We start from the raw sequence: 17,138 nt of genomic DNA, 5'->3' as shown, positions 1-17,138 counted from the left end.
TGTTATCTGTGACTACACAGGTCTCATAATGCCCTTTCCTCCTTCTCCTGCTAGAAGGGGTTCAGTTTTCTCTTGGATCCAAGGGAGCTGGTAATTGCCCAGGCCAGTGGCATGTTCCGTGAATGGGTGATTGTGGTCCTTTGGTTTGCTATCCTCTGGTTCACCCTGTGGTTCTCGTTGGCATTTCTGCTTCCTGACCTCAAGACTTTCTGTGTGAAGATGCAGCCTCCTGGCTCCACGGTGCCCTGCAGTCTGTGTCTTGGCCCAGAGCTCCGGAGCTGGAAGGAACAAGCTTGCATATATTATGCTCTGTGTTTGCTGTGTCAAACCATGATGTCACCAGATGCACTTGAGGAAACGGAGTTAGATGCTGGGGATGGGAGGCTGAGGCAGCATCCTTGGGCAGCTGCTATTGGAGAAGAGCCTCCGGGGAGGCTGAGATGCAGAGTGAACCCCTTGTATGGGCATTTTGAGTGAGGGGTTGACATTGTCAAGTTGGAAAGGGAACATCCAGGCCAGGAGAGGGGGAGGAAGTGGGGAACTGAGCAGGTTGTCGGAGGGACAGAGTCCCAGTTGGAGCCTGAGCTCTATCTTTCAGCACCTAACTTCTCAATTCCAGATGCTCTCTTTGGGGAATTCTCTTGCTTTTTACTCTTGGCTCGGGCAGTTCACGCTTAATGAGAGCCAGAGGGGTCCTCTCACCATGAGAAGGACCAGCGTGACATGGAGATGAAGTGGGTAGGAAAGGACAGGCTTGGTCAGGGAAGCTGCTGCTGGGGACCCGTGATGTCAGTAGATGCCTGCGCTCACGGTGTTGGATCTACGAGGGTAGCACCTGCGGGCAGAAACACATCTGAACTTTAGCCTGACTCTCTGAACTTCTTGTGTCAGGAAACGTGAGCTGGAAATCGCCCCAGAACAGACAGTCCTCCGCTGATCCTCTCTCTTCACCGCTTCCAGAAACAGCAGGGTGTCTTGTTTATTTATTCATCTTGGTGGGAACACGGTGTCTTGCCGTCCTAGACCGCTACCTCTGGCCTAAGGGCGCACACGTGCCCTGGGGCGGAGCCCTGGTGTTTGCTGAGTTCCGGCAGATGCAGACCAGCTCGGGCGCTTTGCTCGGAAGTCTGAGCTGCCAGAGACGGAGGGGTAGGATGTGGGTCTCGGAACTGTCCTGGTTCAGTGTGATCCTGGTTCCTGGGGCCAGTCTTGGAGCCAGGACATAAATAAGTTTGCTCTTCGGAAATTCCTGGCTCCTTTCCCGTTCTCCCTCATCTTTCTTTTCTTTTCTTTTTACTGCTCCCTCAGCTTCCCTTCTTCCTCCCTCTTTGTAATGTTTTTCTTGCTAAAGTCTCTAGCAGTGCCTTGGAGGTGCTTTTTAGTTCATTCGCTCATTCATCAAATAGTTAATGAGTACCTACTGTGTATTGGGCTCTGGGCTAGACCCTGTCTACAAAGTCAGTAACACACGGTATTGCCCTTTTGATTTGAGCATCTGCTAGCACCTTTCAGAGCCCCTTTGCAAAGCCATCAAACTCCGAAAAAGACGTAGGGTGGGGAAGCCCCATTTCCCAGAGAAGAGCCGTGGGATGGGATACGGGCCAGCCTGCAGAAACACCGGGGGCTTAAACAAACAGACCTGGGTCAGCCTCACCACGGGGCAGCGACAGCAGCAGACAATGCTGGTGTTCCTTCAGACTGGAATCCTTTTCCTTGTCATTGTTACCTCCATGTGGTTAGTAACTGGGGACTAATTTAAAAATCTAGACCTCCAAGAGAAATTCTGCAGTTTTTCTGCTGGCTCTCTAGCCTTTGAAATATCTTCTCTTGGAAAATCCTTGACATGGACCCAGGAGGTCCTCTTGTGTTCCTAGTCCGTAAATCATCCGGGGATTGCTCTGCAAGAGCAGTCATTGGGACAGCGCAGCCATGCTTTGCTCTTCTGTCCAGGTGGTGGGCTGGCTGGGTTGGCTGCAGACCATGGCAAAGGGTCTGTAGCCAGCTTGGGGGCACATTTACCTGGTCATGCTCTTATGTGTTACCACATAAGAGGGGAAGTTAGTTCCACTCGCCCTGTGACACATAGGCGCCACCAGTGGGGCCAGCAGAAGGGACAGGTCTGTGATGGCAGGCAGACATTCCCACCACCAGCAGCGGCAGGGGTCCTGCCCTCTCGGCGATCTCAAAGATTCAGAGCTGACCTATCTGCCTCCTGCCGCTTCAGAAGCCCACAGTTGGAGCTCCAGGAATGTTATTCTTTTCCATTTAAAGACATTCCATTTCATGTGTAATTAAATGTGTGCTATTGCATTAGTGTTTTCTTCTGAGCATTTTTGGCAGCCTGAGACCCCAGGGTACGGCTCGTGCAAAGAAAACACACACTTCTCAGAGATCCTCCCTTCCTCTCCCTGTTCCCTCTCTCCGCCTTTCCTGCCAAGAATCTCCCTCTTCCTTTGCACACAGTTGCTCTCAGGACTCACCTTGGAGTGCAAGAGACCAGAGGCTAAGACCCTCTGTTCTTCTGTGGGATGTTGGGGTCTTGGATTTCTGCCTTCTGGTGCCTCCCTTATCTCCAGAAGTCTTCCCTTCTGCTCAGGTGGAGCTCAGGTGGTGATGACCAAGGGCGGTGGGAGTTGGTTCCATTGGAAGAGAGTCTCTCTGTCCTTACAGATGTGGTTGGGTCCACCAAGTACTGTTGCCAATCCAGAAAGTAGCGCCTCTCTCTGGAGTGGGCATTACACAGGAAGAGGGGGCTGTCATGACTGAAGGATGGCTGGGTGGCACTCTCTGACCAGATTAAAGTCTAGAGTCTGGCGGGTCACTTCTAACAGCTGGGTGATCTCGGGCAAATTACTCAATCACTTTGAACTTCAGCTTCCTTGTCAGTAGCACTTGGGTAGCAATGCGCTGTGTTTAAGAGAGCTGTGAAGATGAGTATTAATTAATAGGGGCACAAGGGACACCGATAAGCTGAAAGAGACAGGCAAAGGGTGAGACAGAGCTGATGGAGGAAAGATCTGAGCGGTCTTAGCAAAGCGCCTAGGAATCAGTTAGGAACTGGGTGTTACAATGGACCAGGAAAGAAGGGAAGGCAGCGTTAGGAAGACCCGCCAGGGCTCAGCTAAGAGACCTCAGGGCCAGCCCTTAGGGGTGTTGGGAGTCCCTTAAGGTGACAGCCTTCGGGGGAGGATGATCTCAGAGCTGCACGCTTGCTGGGCCTCCTAGGACAGTAATTAGCCAAAGCACCAAGGCGGTCGATGAATTTCTCTCAAGGCGTTTTAAGTCTGACTGAGGGAGCAGGCTGGCTTTGGGGGACTGACTTTACTGTCGACACACGGCAGAGTTGGGATCGCCATTATTTATAACTGCCGGCCCTGGGTAATCTGGTTTTTCTCTGTTGATCAATAGCAGTCTTTCGTAGGTGGCTGTCTCTGCCTTTGATGTCTTTATTCCCTTGTCTGACAAACCTCCTCCCGCAAACTATTCTGGACATGAAGGAGGAGGAGGTTGGACATTGCGGAGGCAGGCTGGGATAGGCTGCTGTGATCCCCCCACCCCCCGACCCTGAGTCAGTGTTGCCTGCCCCCCGTACCCCGTGCAACCTCATTTTGTTTCAGAAGAATATTGCCACTCTACTCCGAGTTTCTTTCCAAGCCACTCTTTTGTTCTCGGGTAGATTGAGCTCTTAGTTAAAATCAAAATCTTGCAGAAAAGAAGGAAATGTGCTGTAGTTAAATGTCTATTATGTTTCAGATATTTCCTATTATCTCTATTACCGCAAATTTTAAAATCGGTCCTCTTGACAACTCTGCTGAGTAGATATCAAATGTTTCCATCCTTCAGATAAGGACCCAGAGCCTGAGGGGGGATAAGGCACGGTTAGTAGCAGGGTCAGGACTCAAATACAGGTGTCTCTCCCCCCGAGTCCTCACTCTTTCAACGACACCATTTTTCCAGGGTTTATGCTTCCTCTTCATCCCTGGTCGGCAGGGATAAGTCGTCCATGGCTGCCAAACCCTCATTTTCCTAGAGCATAGAGGTGAAGCTGACAGTGGTCACCTGTGTCTCCGGCCACGTCTATGACCAGTGGGTCTCTGCAGGTCACAGAAGTACCTTCATCCTCCCAGGATGAAGCAGCACGGGAGAGCAGATTCAGGACCAGGGGGTAACCACGGCCTGCCTGCCGACCTCTCAGGGCCCTGAGGTCTTCTGCACAGAGGTAGCTGGTAGCCTCCTTGATTTAATTATTCTGCTGTAGGTCAGGCTTGCTCCAGGCCTAGAAGACCTCCCAGAAGTGAATTCCACATGTGCGGAATGAGTACCTTGGGCCTTGGTGCAGAGGGAAATGTGGAGCAGTAGCTGAAACGTAGAAATCCTTGTTCTGTGTTCGCTGATGGACCAGCTGTCCTGCCGGAACAGGCAGCCTTACAGGTGGCTTCCTCTGGTGGAACCCATTGGTGACTCTCCCAGAAAAAAGAGTTAGGGAACAGATAGGTCAGAAGGGGCAAGGAACCCTCTCCATTTCGCAAGGACGCTCCCCACTGTGTACCAGCCCTGTGCTCTCTCCAGCAGCCCCCTCTGGGCTGGAGACTGCGAGGTCTTCCCACGGCCTGGGCTGTGTATCCCCCTCTCTCCTCCTCCCCTGCCAGTGTCCCAGCGTCTGAGACTTGTGACCCAGACTCTGCTGGGCCGGCCAGCCAGGCAGTAAAAGGAGATTGATGCCCTCGCCTCCTAGGAAAATCCATCACTTTTTGGCGTGCGGGTCAGATGGCTTCACCAGAGGCAGCTGGGAGCAGCACGGTATGAAGTATAAAAATAAACACAGAAAGAGGCCTAAATAGATGTGTGGACATCAGAAATGGAAGTGGCTCGCTCCTGCCACTCCCCAGGGCCTGAACAGCGCCCTTTCCTCCCACAGTCTCCCCCACCCACACCCTCCTCCCCAGGGCCTCCTGGGTGAGTGGGTAGGGCTCCTGCCCTTTCCCTTGGGAAGATGCTGCATTGGAGTCCTGGGATGAACAGAGGAACAGAAGTTGGGCAGGAGGAGAGGAAGGGGGAAGACGGAGGGCTGAGCTTCTGTGGTCTTGGGGACCATAAAGCAGGGGAGGGCAGAGGAAAGGCAGCCTTGGGTAATGGCAAGAACACAGGCTCAGGACCCAGAACAAGAACAGAGAGCCCTTCTTTGGCCAGGCTTTAGCTCTGCAAAATTTGGAAAGTTACCCCTCTGCCTCCATGTTCTTATCTGTGAAAGGGGTACAGGAACACCTACCTCCCAGTTTGCAGTATTGAGCAAATAGTAGGATTGGGCACAAATTAATCCCTTTGACCTACTCTTCCCTACTTCGGTTCAGGGGAAGAAGCTGCTCGAGAGGGGTGTTGGAGGCTGGGATCTTGTTGGTACATGGGGTTCTCCACATGGAAGTGATTTGTTTTATGCGTTTGGCCCCAGTCCAGCCCCTCTGTGCCGAAGCTCCCCAGTTACCATGTGGAGTTCTTATCCCCATGGCTGGGAGGAAGTTCGCTCCTGGGGGAGGATTTATGGTGGGATGGAGTCTGTTTTTATTTTCCTTTCCTTCTGCTGCCCCGTCTCAGATCTCACCACCCCATCCGTGGACGAAGCTCAGGTATTGGTCTCCAAATGCTTCTCCCTGCAGACAACTAGAGTGAGCCAAGGCTATTTTATTCGAGCCACTGGGTGTTTCCATTTGTAGATTTTGGAAGACGCTTTGGTCTGTGGGAGGCTTCTGCTTCGTGCTCGTAGGGAATAGACGTGTTTCCAGCATCATGGTCCCTGGCCCCCTGCTGTGTTCAAGGCCCACCACTGTCAAAGCTCGGACCTTCTGAAGCTGGGGCTTTGCAGCTGCCCTGCAGGCTCTTAACTCCTGGGGTGTGGCAGGAGGGTCGAGAAGAGGACCCCCACATGCATGCTGCTGCCATGTGACTTGCCTGAATCTGTTGGTGCCTGTGATTCTTGCTGCTACGGGAGGGAGCGGAGATGGAGGATTCTGAGATGTGACCAGGCCCAGCAGCTGGAAAATGGAGCCCCACTCTCCAAAGGGGTCCTGCCTTCTCATTCTGGACTCACTGTGGCTGAGAGTGAGACGCTCTGCGGGGAGCCGGTGAGGTCACCCAGTCCGGAGTTGGACTTAGGGACTCAGGAACGTATATACTGTAGCTTTGCCTTTGTAAAGGAGTGTCCAGAACATAAGAAACCAAGAGAGACATCATCTCCATTGTGAGGATGAGTGGTTGAGGCTCTAAATGGGGGCTTGATTCAGCTTAGGCCATGCAGGTACGTCCAGGATTGCAGGCCTCCTCCTGGTCTTCGAGTGGTGATGCATGACTAGTATATTTGTGGGCGCGGGTGGGACTTGTTGAGGGCAAGCTGTTAAGGTGAACATCGGTCATCAGCTGGCTAGTTCCTTGCCCCACCAATGTCATCCTGTTCCAGCGGTTCTTAGAGAGGGGTACCAGACCCTAAGTATCGACATCACCTGGGAAATCATTAGAAAGGCCAGTTCTGAGGCTCCAGGCTAGACCTTCTGAACAGGAACCTCTGCGAGAAGGGCCCAGGGATCGGTGTTCATAAGCCCTCTGGGTGATTCTGATGCAGCTGGGGTTTGTCCTATTGCAATGCATTGGGAGGCGGGGGGTGGGGAGGGCTGGGACCAAAGGGGCCTCTTCCTCAAGCGGCCTGGCCACTCTAGCCTGTCCTGATGTCCCATATTCTAGTCCCATCTCAGCCACCAGTTGGAGATCCTGACTTGGCCCTTGATTTTCCCTCCTTGTGAAATATCAGTAATGACAAAAACACCAAAACACACACCGTGTCAGAGGACTTACAGGCTTACAAACCTTTACATACAGTAACTCATGGAGCAGGTAAGTGGAACTTGTACTGTCCTCCTACATCCATTGTACAGATGAAGAAACGGAGGCTCAAGATGTTTTGTGAGGTATGCCAGCCCCAGTGGGGGAGGACCCAGGTCCTGAGCCAGTGGCCTTGACTTCCCATTCCTGACCAGTCCCAGCCTGTCAGAGGCACAGGCATGGCCTTGTAAAGCTGCCAGCCCACCGCCAGCCCCATCTCCACTCTGAGGCTGAATCAGCCTGCTCACCTTGCAGGAAGCCGTGTGCCTTCGGTAGTCACCTGGGAATGATTACGCAGCGAGGAGCAGATAGCCTCCCTGGAGAGGTCTGGGCCTTGCATTTTCTCTCAGTGGGAGACCCTTAGCCTTCCCCTTTAAGACTAACAAATTCCATTCCCCAGAGGCTGGGAAATAGCAGCAGAGGATGTGAAAAGGGAACGGATTTTCAGTTCTCTTGTAAAGCCCGGGGCGCGTGGAGCTTTCTGGCAGCCCTGTGGCCTGGAAGCCTGCAGGTGTGTCTCTCTGGGAGGAGAGAATAATGGTTGGCAAATGCTTCCTCCCCCTGATCCTGGCCAGCGGGTCACCTGGGATATGGTGGGACTCCCAAAAACTCTGATAGGAAAGAAAAAATTGTAAAATATGTACGTAGTCTGTTAAGAAAGGAACCCCCAAGCCAACCAGAACACTCACCAAGGCCCTGCAGCCACAACCCTCTGATCCTGTCTTACGCCCCCTCGCTCACAGCGACAGTCTGCCATGGCCCTCTGTGTTCAGCTTTCATTTTTGACAAGGTCATTTGAGAAAAGCTTCTTTCTGGCTCCGTGAGACCCTTCATAATGTTAATACAGGTATTTAATGGGCTTCTGCCTGTTGAACGATGAATGGAAAGGTTGGTGAGTAATCTCCAGCTCGCTCCTTTCATCCCCAGCCCACTCCTTGTACAATTCCTTCAAAACATTCTTTCCAAATAGATGGGAGGGCTGAGGTCACATCTTTGCTTTCTCCCAGCAGACAGACTTTAATTAGGTTGCTAAATTAGCCAAGGCCAGGCAGCCCTTCTCTTTGTACAGACCCTGGTTCTGGACTTGATTTTGTAATTTCATTGGTTTTTCTCTCCTTCAGAGGAGAAGGATTTGTTGAGTAGAGGCTTCCCCCCAGGTAATTGTAACCACCACTCAGTAATCTCTATCACGAACCACATGTTGTGCTAGGAACATTATAGCTGTTATGTTAGAACAAGAGCCAGTGTGGTGTGTCCTTGTGTGTGTGTGTGTGTGTGTGTGTGTGTGTGTGTGTGTGTGTGTGTGTGTGTGTGTGTGTCTGTTGCACTGGGCGAAACTCTTCATATGAATTACCTCATTTAATCTTCACAAGAATTTAGTGAGTAAGATATTGATTGGTGTTAATCCCATTTTACAGATGACAAAATGAGGCTCTGGGGTGAAATAACTTTCCCAAGCTCAAAAACTAGCAGGGAGGTGGGACAGGGTTCAAACCTGATTCTTGAATTCCCAGTGCAGTCTGTGGACCCACAGCACACAGACATTACCTGAGAGTGTATGAGAGGTGCAGATTCTCCAGCCCACCGAATGGGGATCTGCACGAGGTCCAGGGGGTTCCTGGGCACAGAAACTATTGACACTGTGTAGGTGTACGCTCTCCAGCAACTATAGCTAATTATGCCCGAGTCCTGCATGTTAATGAGTGCCGACTCTGTTTTCCAGCTGAAAAGGAGTGGCAGCGGTGGCAGCTGTGGTGAAGAGAGGTTCAGGGCTAGTCAGAGGCAGAGCTGAGACTTGATTCTGAGTGGGACACCCAAACCACCATGCGATGCCCACTTTCCTGCCCAAGATCAGGTTCTAGAGCTCACCTGTCTCTTCCATGGACTTGGATGCAGAACTCTACAGAGGACAGGAGTCCAGGACTGACTTGGCTGCTCTCCTCTCTGTCCCCCTCTGCAGATGTGCAGCACATTAAAAGGAGGGACATCGTGTTGAAGCGAGAGCTGGGTGAGGGAGCCTTCGGAAAGGTCTTCCTGGCCGAGTGCTACAACCTCAGCCCCACCAAGGACAAGATGCTCGTGGCTGTGAAGGTAATTCTCAGAGGCACGTGGGCCCCAGGAAGGAAGACGGGTGGCTGGGGCCAGGGAGCAGGAAGGAGAGACTCACTCCATTCTGGAAGATGGTATAAACTAACCTGCTCAAATGCAGTCCGGGGCCCTCACTCCAAGGTCAACGAAGTCTCCTCCGGACCGAAATCCTCTTCCTTTGGCTTTGGAGGTTGAGAGCCGTGGTACCTAAGGGGGCTGTGCCCGCAGTGTGGCTTGAGGGACACATTATGCCTGTGGCGGACTCTGGTTTTATTCTGGGGGCCCTGGGCTCACCCCTGTCCCCAGCTGGCCCTCCTCCCTCCTCAGGGACTTTGCAGGATGCGTTGTTCGTGCCTGGCAAGTCATTTGACCGTTTCTCGTGAGCACAGTTACGTGAGGGGTGGGTCGCTCCAGGAGGCCCTGGGAGCCAGATATCCCTGGGAATAGAAGGAGATGGGCAGGGTCTCAGGTACAGAGCACGTGGAAACCAGAGAGGGAGGCCGGAGGACATTCTTAGATCCCCTCTGTGGGATCCGGCTTCAGACCCCAAGGGGCAGCGTGCCTGGGGGCTTCTGCCTCCTGGCCGCTGCTTAGATGACTCGTTAACCACGGGGCTTCTGTGCTGCTGACCAGCTGTGCAGGTCTGCAGCTGGAGCCGGACTGCCTGTGGCGGTAGAGAAGCGCCTTGCTGCTGCCAGTTACCCTCCCCACCCTTCCTCCGGCAGGGAGCAGCTGTCAGTCCAGGCTGGACAAATCTTTGAACACAATTGGCACAAACAATAGTCCACTAGCCTCGCTGAGGCACCCACAGGTCTGGGGAGCCCTGCTCGGGAACGTGGAGTGGCCTCTGTGGGTGTGGGTGCAGCGAGCAGGCCCCTGAGGTCGGCGTGAATTCTGCACGGAGTTCTGGGCTGGGAGCAGGAGATGCCCTCCCTGGGAGGGCTCTCATCTGGGCCTCAAAAGGTCCCATCCTTAGCTCTGAGGGCTCTGATCCAAACTGCCTCATGGGGGGCAGTTCTGTATTTCTGTGACTTTGGGGTCTCTGTGTTCACAGCCTTGTGTGTCTGCAGAGGGTCAGTGCCCTTCGTGGATGCAGGCAGTGCTGTGCGGGCCACAGGCGGAGGGTAGGAACCAGAGAGCTGGCGGGGGGCCCAGCCATCACTGATTAGCTGTGTGACCTAGTGCAAGACACGTAACCTCTTTGGGGCTCACTTTCCTTATCTGTATAATAAGAAATATAGTAGCTCTCCCTTAAAATTTTGGTGATTAAATTATATAACACAAAAAATGTTTATTATACTGCTTGGGACACAGTAAATGCTTAGTAAAGAGTCGTTGCTCTTTTTTATTAACATCATTATTCTTGATGTTGCTATTACCCAATGAACTTAGGTATGACATGTGACTTGCCAACTTTGCCTTGACCAGCTAGAACAGGGCTGCCAAACTTCTTCTCTAAAGGCCAGAGTAAAAGTTTTAGGTTTTGAGGACCACCCACTCTTCCTTACAGCTACTCAACTCTGCCTGTGTAGTGGGAAAGCAGCCTAAACCGTATGTAAACAAATGAGGGTGGTGGCTGTCTTCCAAAAAAAAATATATATATATACTTTTTTACAAAAGTAGGGGTTGCCTGTTGACCTCTGCTCTAGAAAATAAATAAGGAACTAGAGTGGTGTCCCTTAAAAAGCTAATGATTCTTACTGCTGGATGTCCTGTGAATAAACTTACTCAAGTGTGTCTCCATAGACAAGGAGTGGACAGACAAGCGAGTGGTCTTCAAGCAGCTTGGACCAGGGATGTGGAGAGGCCTCTAATTCTGCCCTGAAACTTTTAATTTATAGAATAACACTAATCCACCGGGTGCTCCAGCATCCGTCTGGGGACTGGTGAATGAACTGAACATTTTTGCGCTTGGAGCAGGAAATGAATTTGATAGTCTAAACCCTGGGAAATGCTTCCCATTGAGTGGTCTGGCGTTAAGCAGTAGTACCCAGGCTGGGTAATGCAGAAAATATGTCTCTTTTTTCATCCTTTTAAGAGGGTGTCCTCCCCTCCTTGGGTCTGGGAACCATGAGGAGTTGAGTGCTCTGGGAGTCTACCCCACTTGCCGCCCAGGGGAGTCGCCCAGCGACCAGACCCTGGAGAAGAGGCTCATCCCCTCGGAGGACAGCCAAGAAATGGCGCTTCCTGCTTCTCATCCTCTTTAGATTTTACTGCCTTTTTACAGGCTCCATACTCTTAAGTTTGTTTTCAGGTTGATGCAGGGTAATTGTGGATTTCCAGAGAGCACATCCAAGTATAACCCAAACTTAAGTTTTCCCACAATGGTGGTTTTAAAGCAATTGGCAAGCTTTGTTTTGCCCAGCAGTTGCTATGGTAGGAGCAAAGCACAGAAATCCCAGCCTCTGCTCTGAAGAGACTTGCAATCTGTGGGGGAGATAAGAGAATACCCAGGGAAGAAACACAGAGCCCGGCAAGACAGCGCACTTTGTAGCTATGCGTCATGTAAGAGTTACATTAAAATCAGGTGATTCATGATATTTTTAAATAGATGGTGCTACTTTTAAATAGTTATGTGACAAACAATAGATTTACCCACAAGATCTCAAAAGAGTCTTCTCTGAAAGCCAAATAGCTGATGAGAGTATGAGGAAAGTGTCCAACCTAATTAGTCATCAGAAAAATGCAAATTGAATCATATGAGATACCACTGTATACCAAGCAGAATGGCTAAATAGCAATGACAAAACCAAGTGCTGTCAAGGATACGGAGCAATCGCAACTATATACTCGGGTGGAAGTGCAAAGTGGTTTAATTGTTTTGAAAACCTGTTTAGTATTTTAGAACATGAGCATCTGTGTGAGCCAGCCCTTGCCTCCTAGGCCTAGACCGATCGATCAGTCGACCTATCTATCTATCTGTCTACCTATTTACAAAGAGATATGTTTGAGAATGTTCATAAGCATTCCTTATAACAGCCAAAAGCTGGACCCCAATGTCCATCAGTAGCAGCAGGGATAAGTAAAGGTTATATATTCATTCAGTGGGAAGCTTTTCAACAAGGAAAACAAATGAACTACAGCTACATGCAAAAACTTGGAAGAATCTCAAAAATACAATGTTGAATGAAAAATATATATGCATAGATATGTATGATTCCATTTATTTAAATTTCAAAAAAATAAAACTAAGCTCTAGTGTTTCAGGATTCATATTTAGGAAGTAAAATCTATTTTCAAAAGGCAAGGACATGAATTTCATGAGTCTAAAGTGATTACCTTTGGGGTGTGGGGGCATTTTTGGGGAATTGGTAAAATTTTTTACTTGCATTGAAAATGTACTAGTGTTAGCTTTGTGATAAATCAGTGTGTTATAAAAGATTTTTCTTTCAAGGATTTATCATATTCTTTAAAATATGCTTAATTTACTTATTGTTGTAAGTATTTATTGAGCACTTCCTATGTTCCTGGCATGTATGATGTACTGGGGATGGGGGCGTGAAGGAGACACATGGACCCATGTAGCTCACGTCGGAGAGTCATAGACTATTAGAGCCTACATTTAAGGAGGAGAAAGGGATGACGATTGAGATGATGACGATGGTGATACCATCTAACAGGAAACAGTTATTAGGGTGCTCACAATACAGCAGGCTCGGCTGTAAGTGATGTGTACAGATTAATGTTTGTTCTCACAGGAACCCTTAGAGCTCGGCGCTGTCACTCTCCCCATTTTACAGAGGAGAACACTGAGGCACACAGAGAGATGAAGCAATTGGTCCATGGTCCCACAGCGAATCAGTGGAAGAGTCGCATTCAAATCCAGGCAGCCACTTTCCTTCACAGATGAGGGAATGAGACCCTCGTCACTGCTTTTCCTGTTTCCCCCCTCTTTCCATGCTCTGTTCTGAGTGAACCTAAGCATGTTTTCAAATTTATGAATTCTTATGGTTTTATCTAGTGTAGAGTTTGTCTCATGGAGGTTTTTTTCTCAACGTCAGTGACCATATGATTTATTTCCAGGATATCTAATTGGTTCTTAATTTTATTGTTATCTTAATTTTATTTCTCTCTGGGTTTTTTTTTTTTTCTGCATACCTCCTTGGTTTTCTTAAAACTAATTATTTCTTTACTCTCTTTGAGTGTTTACTTACTCTAATATCTTTATCAGCCTATTCCTATAAAATTAATTTTATCAGCAGGAAATTTACATCCTACTTATTAATAATTTTAATCATTTGGATTTAGCATTGTATTTCTTCTGGTATGTCTGAACTTCAGCTCTTGGGTTCCTTTTCATCTGGAGGGTTGTTTTGTTTTAGTTTTGGGTGTTCGTGGCGTCCAGTTTCAGTTACTTTAAGTAGGAGCTGGAACTTAAAGCATTTGTGAAATGAACTAAATGCAGGATCTCAGGTTTTTACTATTTTTGCAGTTTTTAAAGCAGATTTTCCTCCCCCTCTTAACACTTTTTAACTATTGACTTTTAGCAAGTCTTTCTAAAGTATTCATTCCTAGTTTCCATAAAAGCACCCCACTTTTTGCTCTCATGTTACATTGGTTTCTATGACATTTCATTCTATTAAGGGATGACATTTACAGGCTTAACTGTTATAAGTGAATTTGAGAACAATCACAACTGACTCTTAGTAAGCTTTTTTTCAGGGCAGAAGTATCTCTCTGGGTATCCAACCAGCACTGAATGTTCAGGGTATAATGGACAACAGTCACTCAGCTCTGCAGAAGTGATGGACAATACCAGCTAATATGGCCAGTCCATTGCATACACATGCCTTAGCTGAGAGTGTTTCTGGCCAAAAGAACAGCATGTGCAAAGGCCCTGAGGTAGGCAAAAGCTTGGAAGGTACAGAGAACAGAAAAACTTGTGAGACAAAAGTGTAATGGATGAGAGGGAGGGTGTGTATAGAGGAGAAGAGGCAGAGAGAGATGGGAAGAGTAGGCATTTAGAGCTCATGACTGTGTTAAGGAGTTTGGACTTTATCCTAAAAACAATGGAAAGCCACTGGCCAGTTTTAAGCAAGGAAGACAGATGAGAGAAGGGCACCTGGGTATGTGATAACTGCCCATCTTCCTCCCTCATAAAGTTGTCTGGGAGTCTCAACAGGGAGAAGTGACAATGGATTTTGAGAGACTGAGAGAAAGGTGATTTTCCTACTTGAAAAGGATTGTTTGGTGTGTGTGTATGTGTATGTGTGTTTGAACACTCGAGAGTTTGCCAGTTCAGGAATGTGTGTATCTCTGCACATGTAATAAAAATGGGTTTCAGTATATTAATAAAATCTGAAACTGAATAGCCGCAAAATATCTGCCCCCAATAAAAGAAAAGGGAAATGGGAGGCAGACTGGACAATGTCCCGAGACTGGACAAGATGACGTGAAATGACTCTGAAGGAGTTGGGAGCTGTGGAGAAATTTGAATATTCTTACCAACTAGACGGCTTCCCTCCCATCTGACTAAACAGCCCCATTGAAACCCAGAGCTGGGAGGTGGACCTGAGACCTGTTGTATGTAGAAGGGAGACCAGAAAGGGCAATATCTTCAAAATTTGGAGGAATAAGAAGGAGACGGAAGGGCAAATCCCACATCTCCTCTTTGCTCTCTGGATACCACGTGAAGGGCCTGGCCAGGAACCTCGCTGGCTTCAGAGCCCCCTTGGCAAGCCCCAGCTCCCTGCAGCAACAGTTGGCAGCCACAAGGAGCACCAGTCCTGTCCCATGTCACTGACTGGTGACCCGTTTTGAAGTTTCGCAGCCCGAAGAAGATGTTGAGTGTGAACTCCACTGAGGGGGGCACGAGAGTCTCTGGGCTGGTTTTCCTCCTCAAGATTCTTCTCCGCCATCTCTGACCCAGTTGCACCAATCCCTGGGGACATGGGTCATTTGCAGCTCTAGACCCCAGCTCCAGACCCCAGTTGTCACAACAGACCCCTTGCCAATGACACAGGAACTTCAGGCTGAACCCAGGAGCTGGAAAGCCCATTATGAAGACTAAACTATGTGGAAAGACTAAAAGAGACAGCAGTTCCTTTGTGCCCCATCTCCCAAATGCAGAACTCATCTCTGCCCTGCAGAGGAGGTTGCCAGTCCTGCGGACGCTGCCTGGCACTGCTTGAGAGCTTGCTATGGACATATCCAATGGCTGCCATTGGCTGGCTGGACGGTGCAGAATGATTTACAGAGATGGAGAGAGGCCATTTGGCTGGCCCCAAATTTGATCTACTTTTCCCTCTCATAAATCCAGCGTTCACATAAATCTTTGTATTCTCTCATCCCACCCATGCTGGGTTCCCTTTCTTTTTTCCTTCTTACTCTTCATGAAAATAAATAAATCACTGGCAGTCGTCCTATGTCCACGTCCCGGCCCATGCAGCTCATGAGCGAGGTCACCCAAGGAGGCTCACTCTCACCATGACACTCTGCCCTCTTCCTCCCATAGCAAGAAGGCTTTGCAGACATCTTTGTGCTGGTTGGAGGTAGACACACGGCAGCCTATGCCTTTGTGGCTGGGTAGCTTTTCTGAGAAGGCAGCCAGAGCAAAAGTGGAAAACCCGCGAGATCAGAGCTGGTGAGAATCAGCAATGCGCCAGCGGACATTCCACTTTCCTTCTGGCCTTGACCTGCCCTGTAAGCCTGGCGTCCTCGCCTGGCCCAGCCACTCTGTTGGCAACTCACACTCCTTGCCTTTGCTGACCCTCTCCTCTGTACTTTCACATCTTTTAATGCCTATGCCCACCATTCCTTTGGGGACCTGCCTCGTGACTAATTCGGTTGATAAATTAATTCAAGCAGGTGTGTTGGACAGGAAAGTATCCTGAGCTCCAGACTCAAGCTATTACTTCTTGCATGATCTTTGGCAAATCGGTTTTCTGTTCTGAGCCTCAGTTTTCTCACCTGTAAAATGGGAAATCTCTCTTAGATGACTGCCAACATTATGGTCAACAGGAGAATCATTTAATTAAATGTGGTTTTGGTGAAACCTCCAAATTTTGAAAAGAATGAGAGGTGGTGCTTGTTGAAGTTGGAGTGGGGCTTGACTGCTGGCTGAGAGACCACGGCCCGAGAGGCATTGACATCGAGCTTTGGGTCTCCAAAGAAGCCCGGCAACAAGAGATTGCTGAGGTCCGATTTAACTCTAGCTTCTGTCATTTAAGATGTGTGAATGTGTGCTGACTCCCAGACAGGGCTGGGCCTCAGTTTTTCCCACTCCAGAAATGAGCAGGTGGAAGCAGCTGATATCTAGGGCCCTTTAAATGCCACGAGTCCATCATCTCTAATGTATGCCACTGACTGACGGAGGTTTGATGGGTCCCCAAGATACAGGTTTTGCACATTCACCTTCCTGCAGTGCTGTCAGCCAAAGTTGCCCGGTGGATTTCAGCGAATGGGGGTTGCGGACACAAAAGGAAGATCCTGGCTAGGGAGGCTTTCCCAGTAGCAGCGTTATCTACAGGGGAGGTGAGTCTGGCCTAAATAACCAGGAAAGCCCAGATACCTGGCCGAGGGAATGCAAACCAACCTCCTGTCTAGACTTTCACTACCCTGAAAATGGCACATGAACGTCACACTCATTCCCTCATTGCCTTGTGTCTTGTCTGTCGAGGTTACTAAACTGTGTCATTTAAAGCAAGTGGATGTTTGGCTCTGTTTGCCTTCTGACCTCATGGGGAGGGTGAGCAAGGCTGAAGACGTGTGAGCTCACCTGCCCAGGCTGCTCCTCCTGCAGAAAGTGACCGTCCCTTTCACAGTTCATCATTCACCCTCCAACCTGGCTGTGTCCCCATGGCAGTGCCCTATTCAGAGTTCCCTTGGGTGTGGTCTGGTTTCACTATCTTTTCTGATCCAGAAAGTCCACATTCACTGACACCACTTGCGACCATTGCTCTTCTGTTTGTCTTCCAGGCCCCAGGGCAAGTGGCCTTCTGGTGCTTCCTCCTCACACCAGGGCCTCCCACTCCCACAGGGGCCGAGCTGTGACATTTCCACGGCCACCAGATGCCCACCCTACCCTGGGGCTTGGTGATCCTTTACCAGGTCCTGATTCTGGATGTGTCCTAAGTCTTCTGCTGACTAACTGCCATTCCCACAGCTGTAGTCCCACTTAGCCCTCAATGCTCCCTTCAGCTCCCTGCGAGAAGGACACAAATGCCTTCTAGAAGCCGAAA

At 49.5% G+C, this 17,138-nt stretch overlaps 1 protein-coding gene across 4 annotated transcripts in view; it reads left to right on the top strand.

The window, feature by feature from the left end:
• Positions 1-17,138, top strand: part of NTRK3 (neurotrophic receptor tyrosine kinase 3) — a 335,000-nt gene that overhangs the window by 270,008 nt on the left and 47,854 nt on the right. For all 4 annotated transcript variants that reach the window (XM_031440537.2, XM_031440536.2, XM_031440532.2 and 1 more), the window contains exon 13: positions 8,831-8,961. In XM_031440537.2, coding sequence (XP_031296397.2) covers positions 8,831-8,961 — 131 coding nt within the window. The remainder of the gene's footprint in view (positions 1-8,830; positions 8,962-17,138) is intronic.

Source organism: Camelus dromedarius, chromosome 29, assembly GCF_036321535.1.
Source record: "Camelus dromedarius isolate mCamDro1 chromosome 29, mCamDro1.pat, whole genome shotgun sequence".
Classification (NCBI taxonomy): Eukaryota; Metazoa; Chordata; class Mammalia; order Artiodactyla; family Camelidae; genus Camelus; species Camelus dromedarius.
This window is presented reverse-complemented; position numbering and strand designations above follow the sequence as displayed.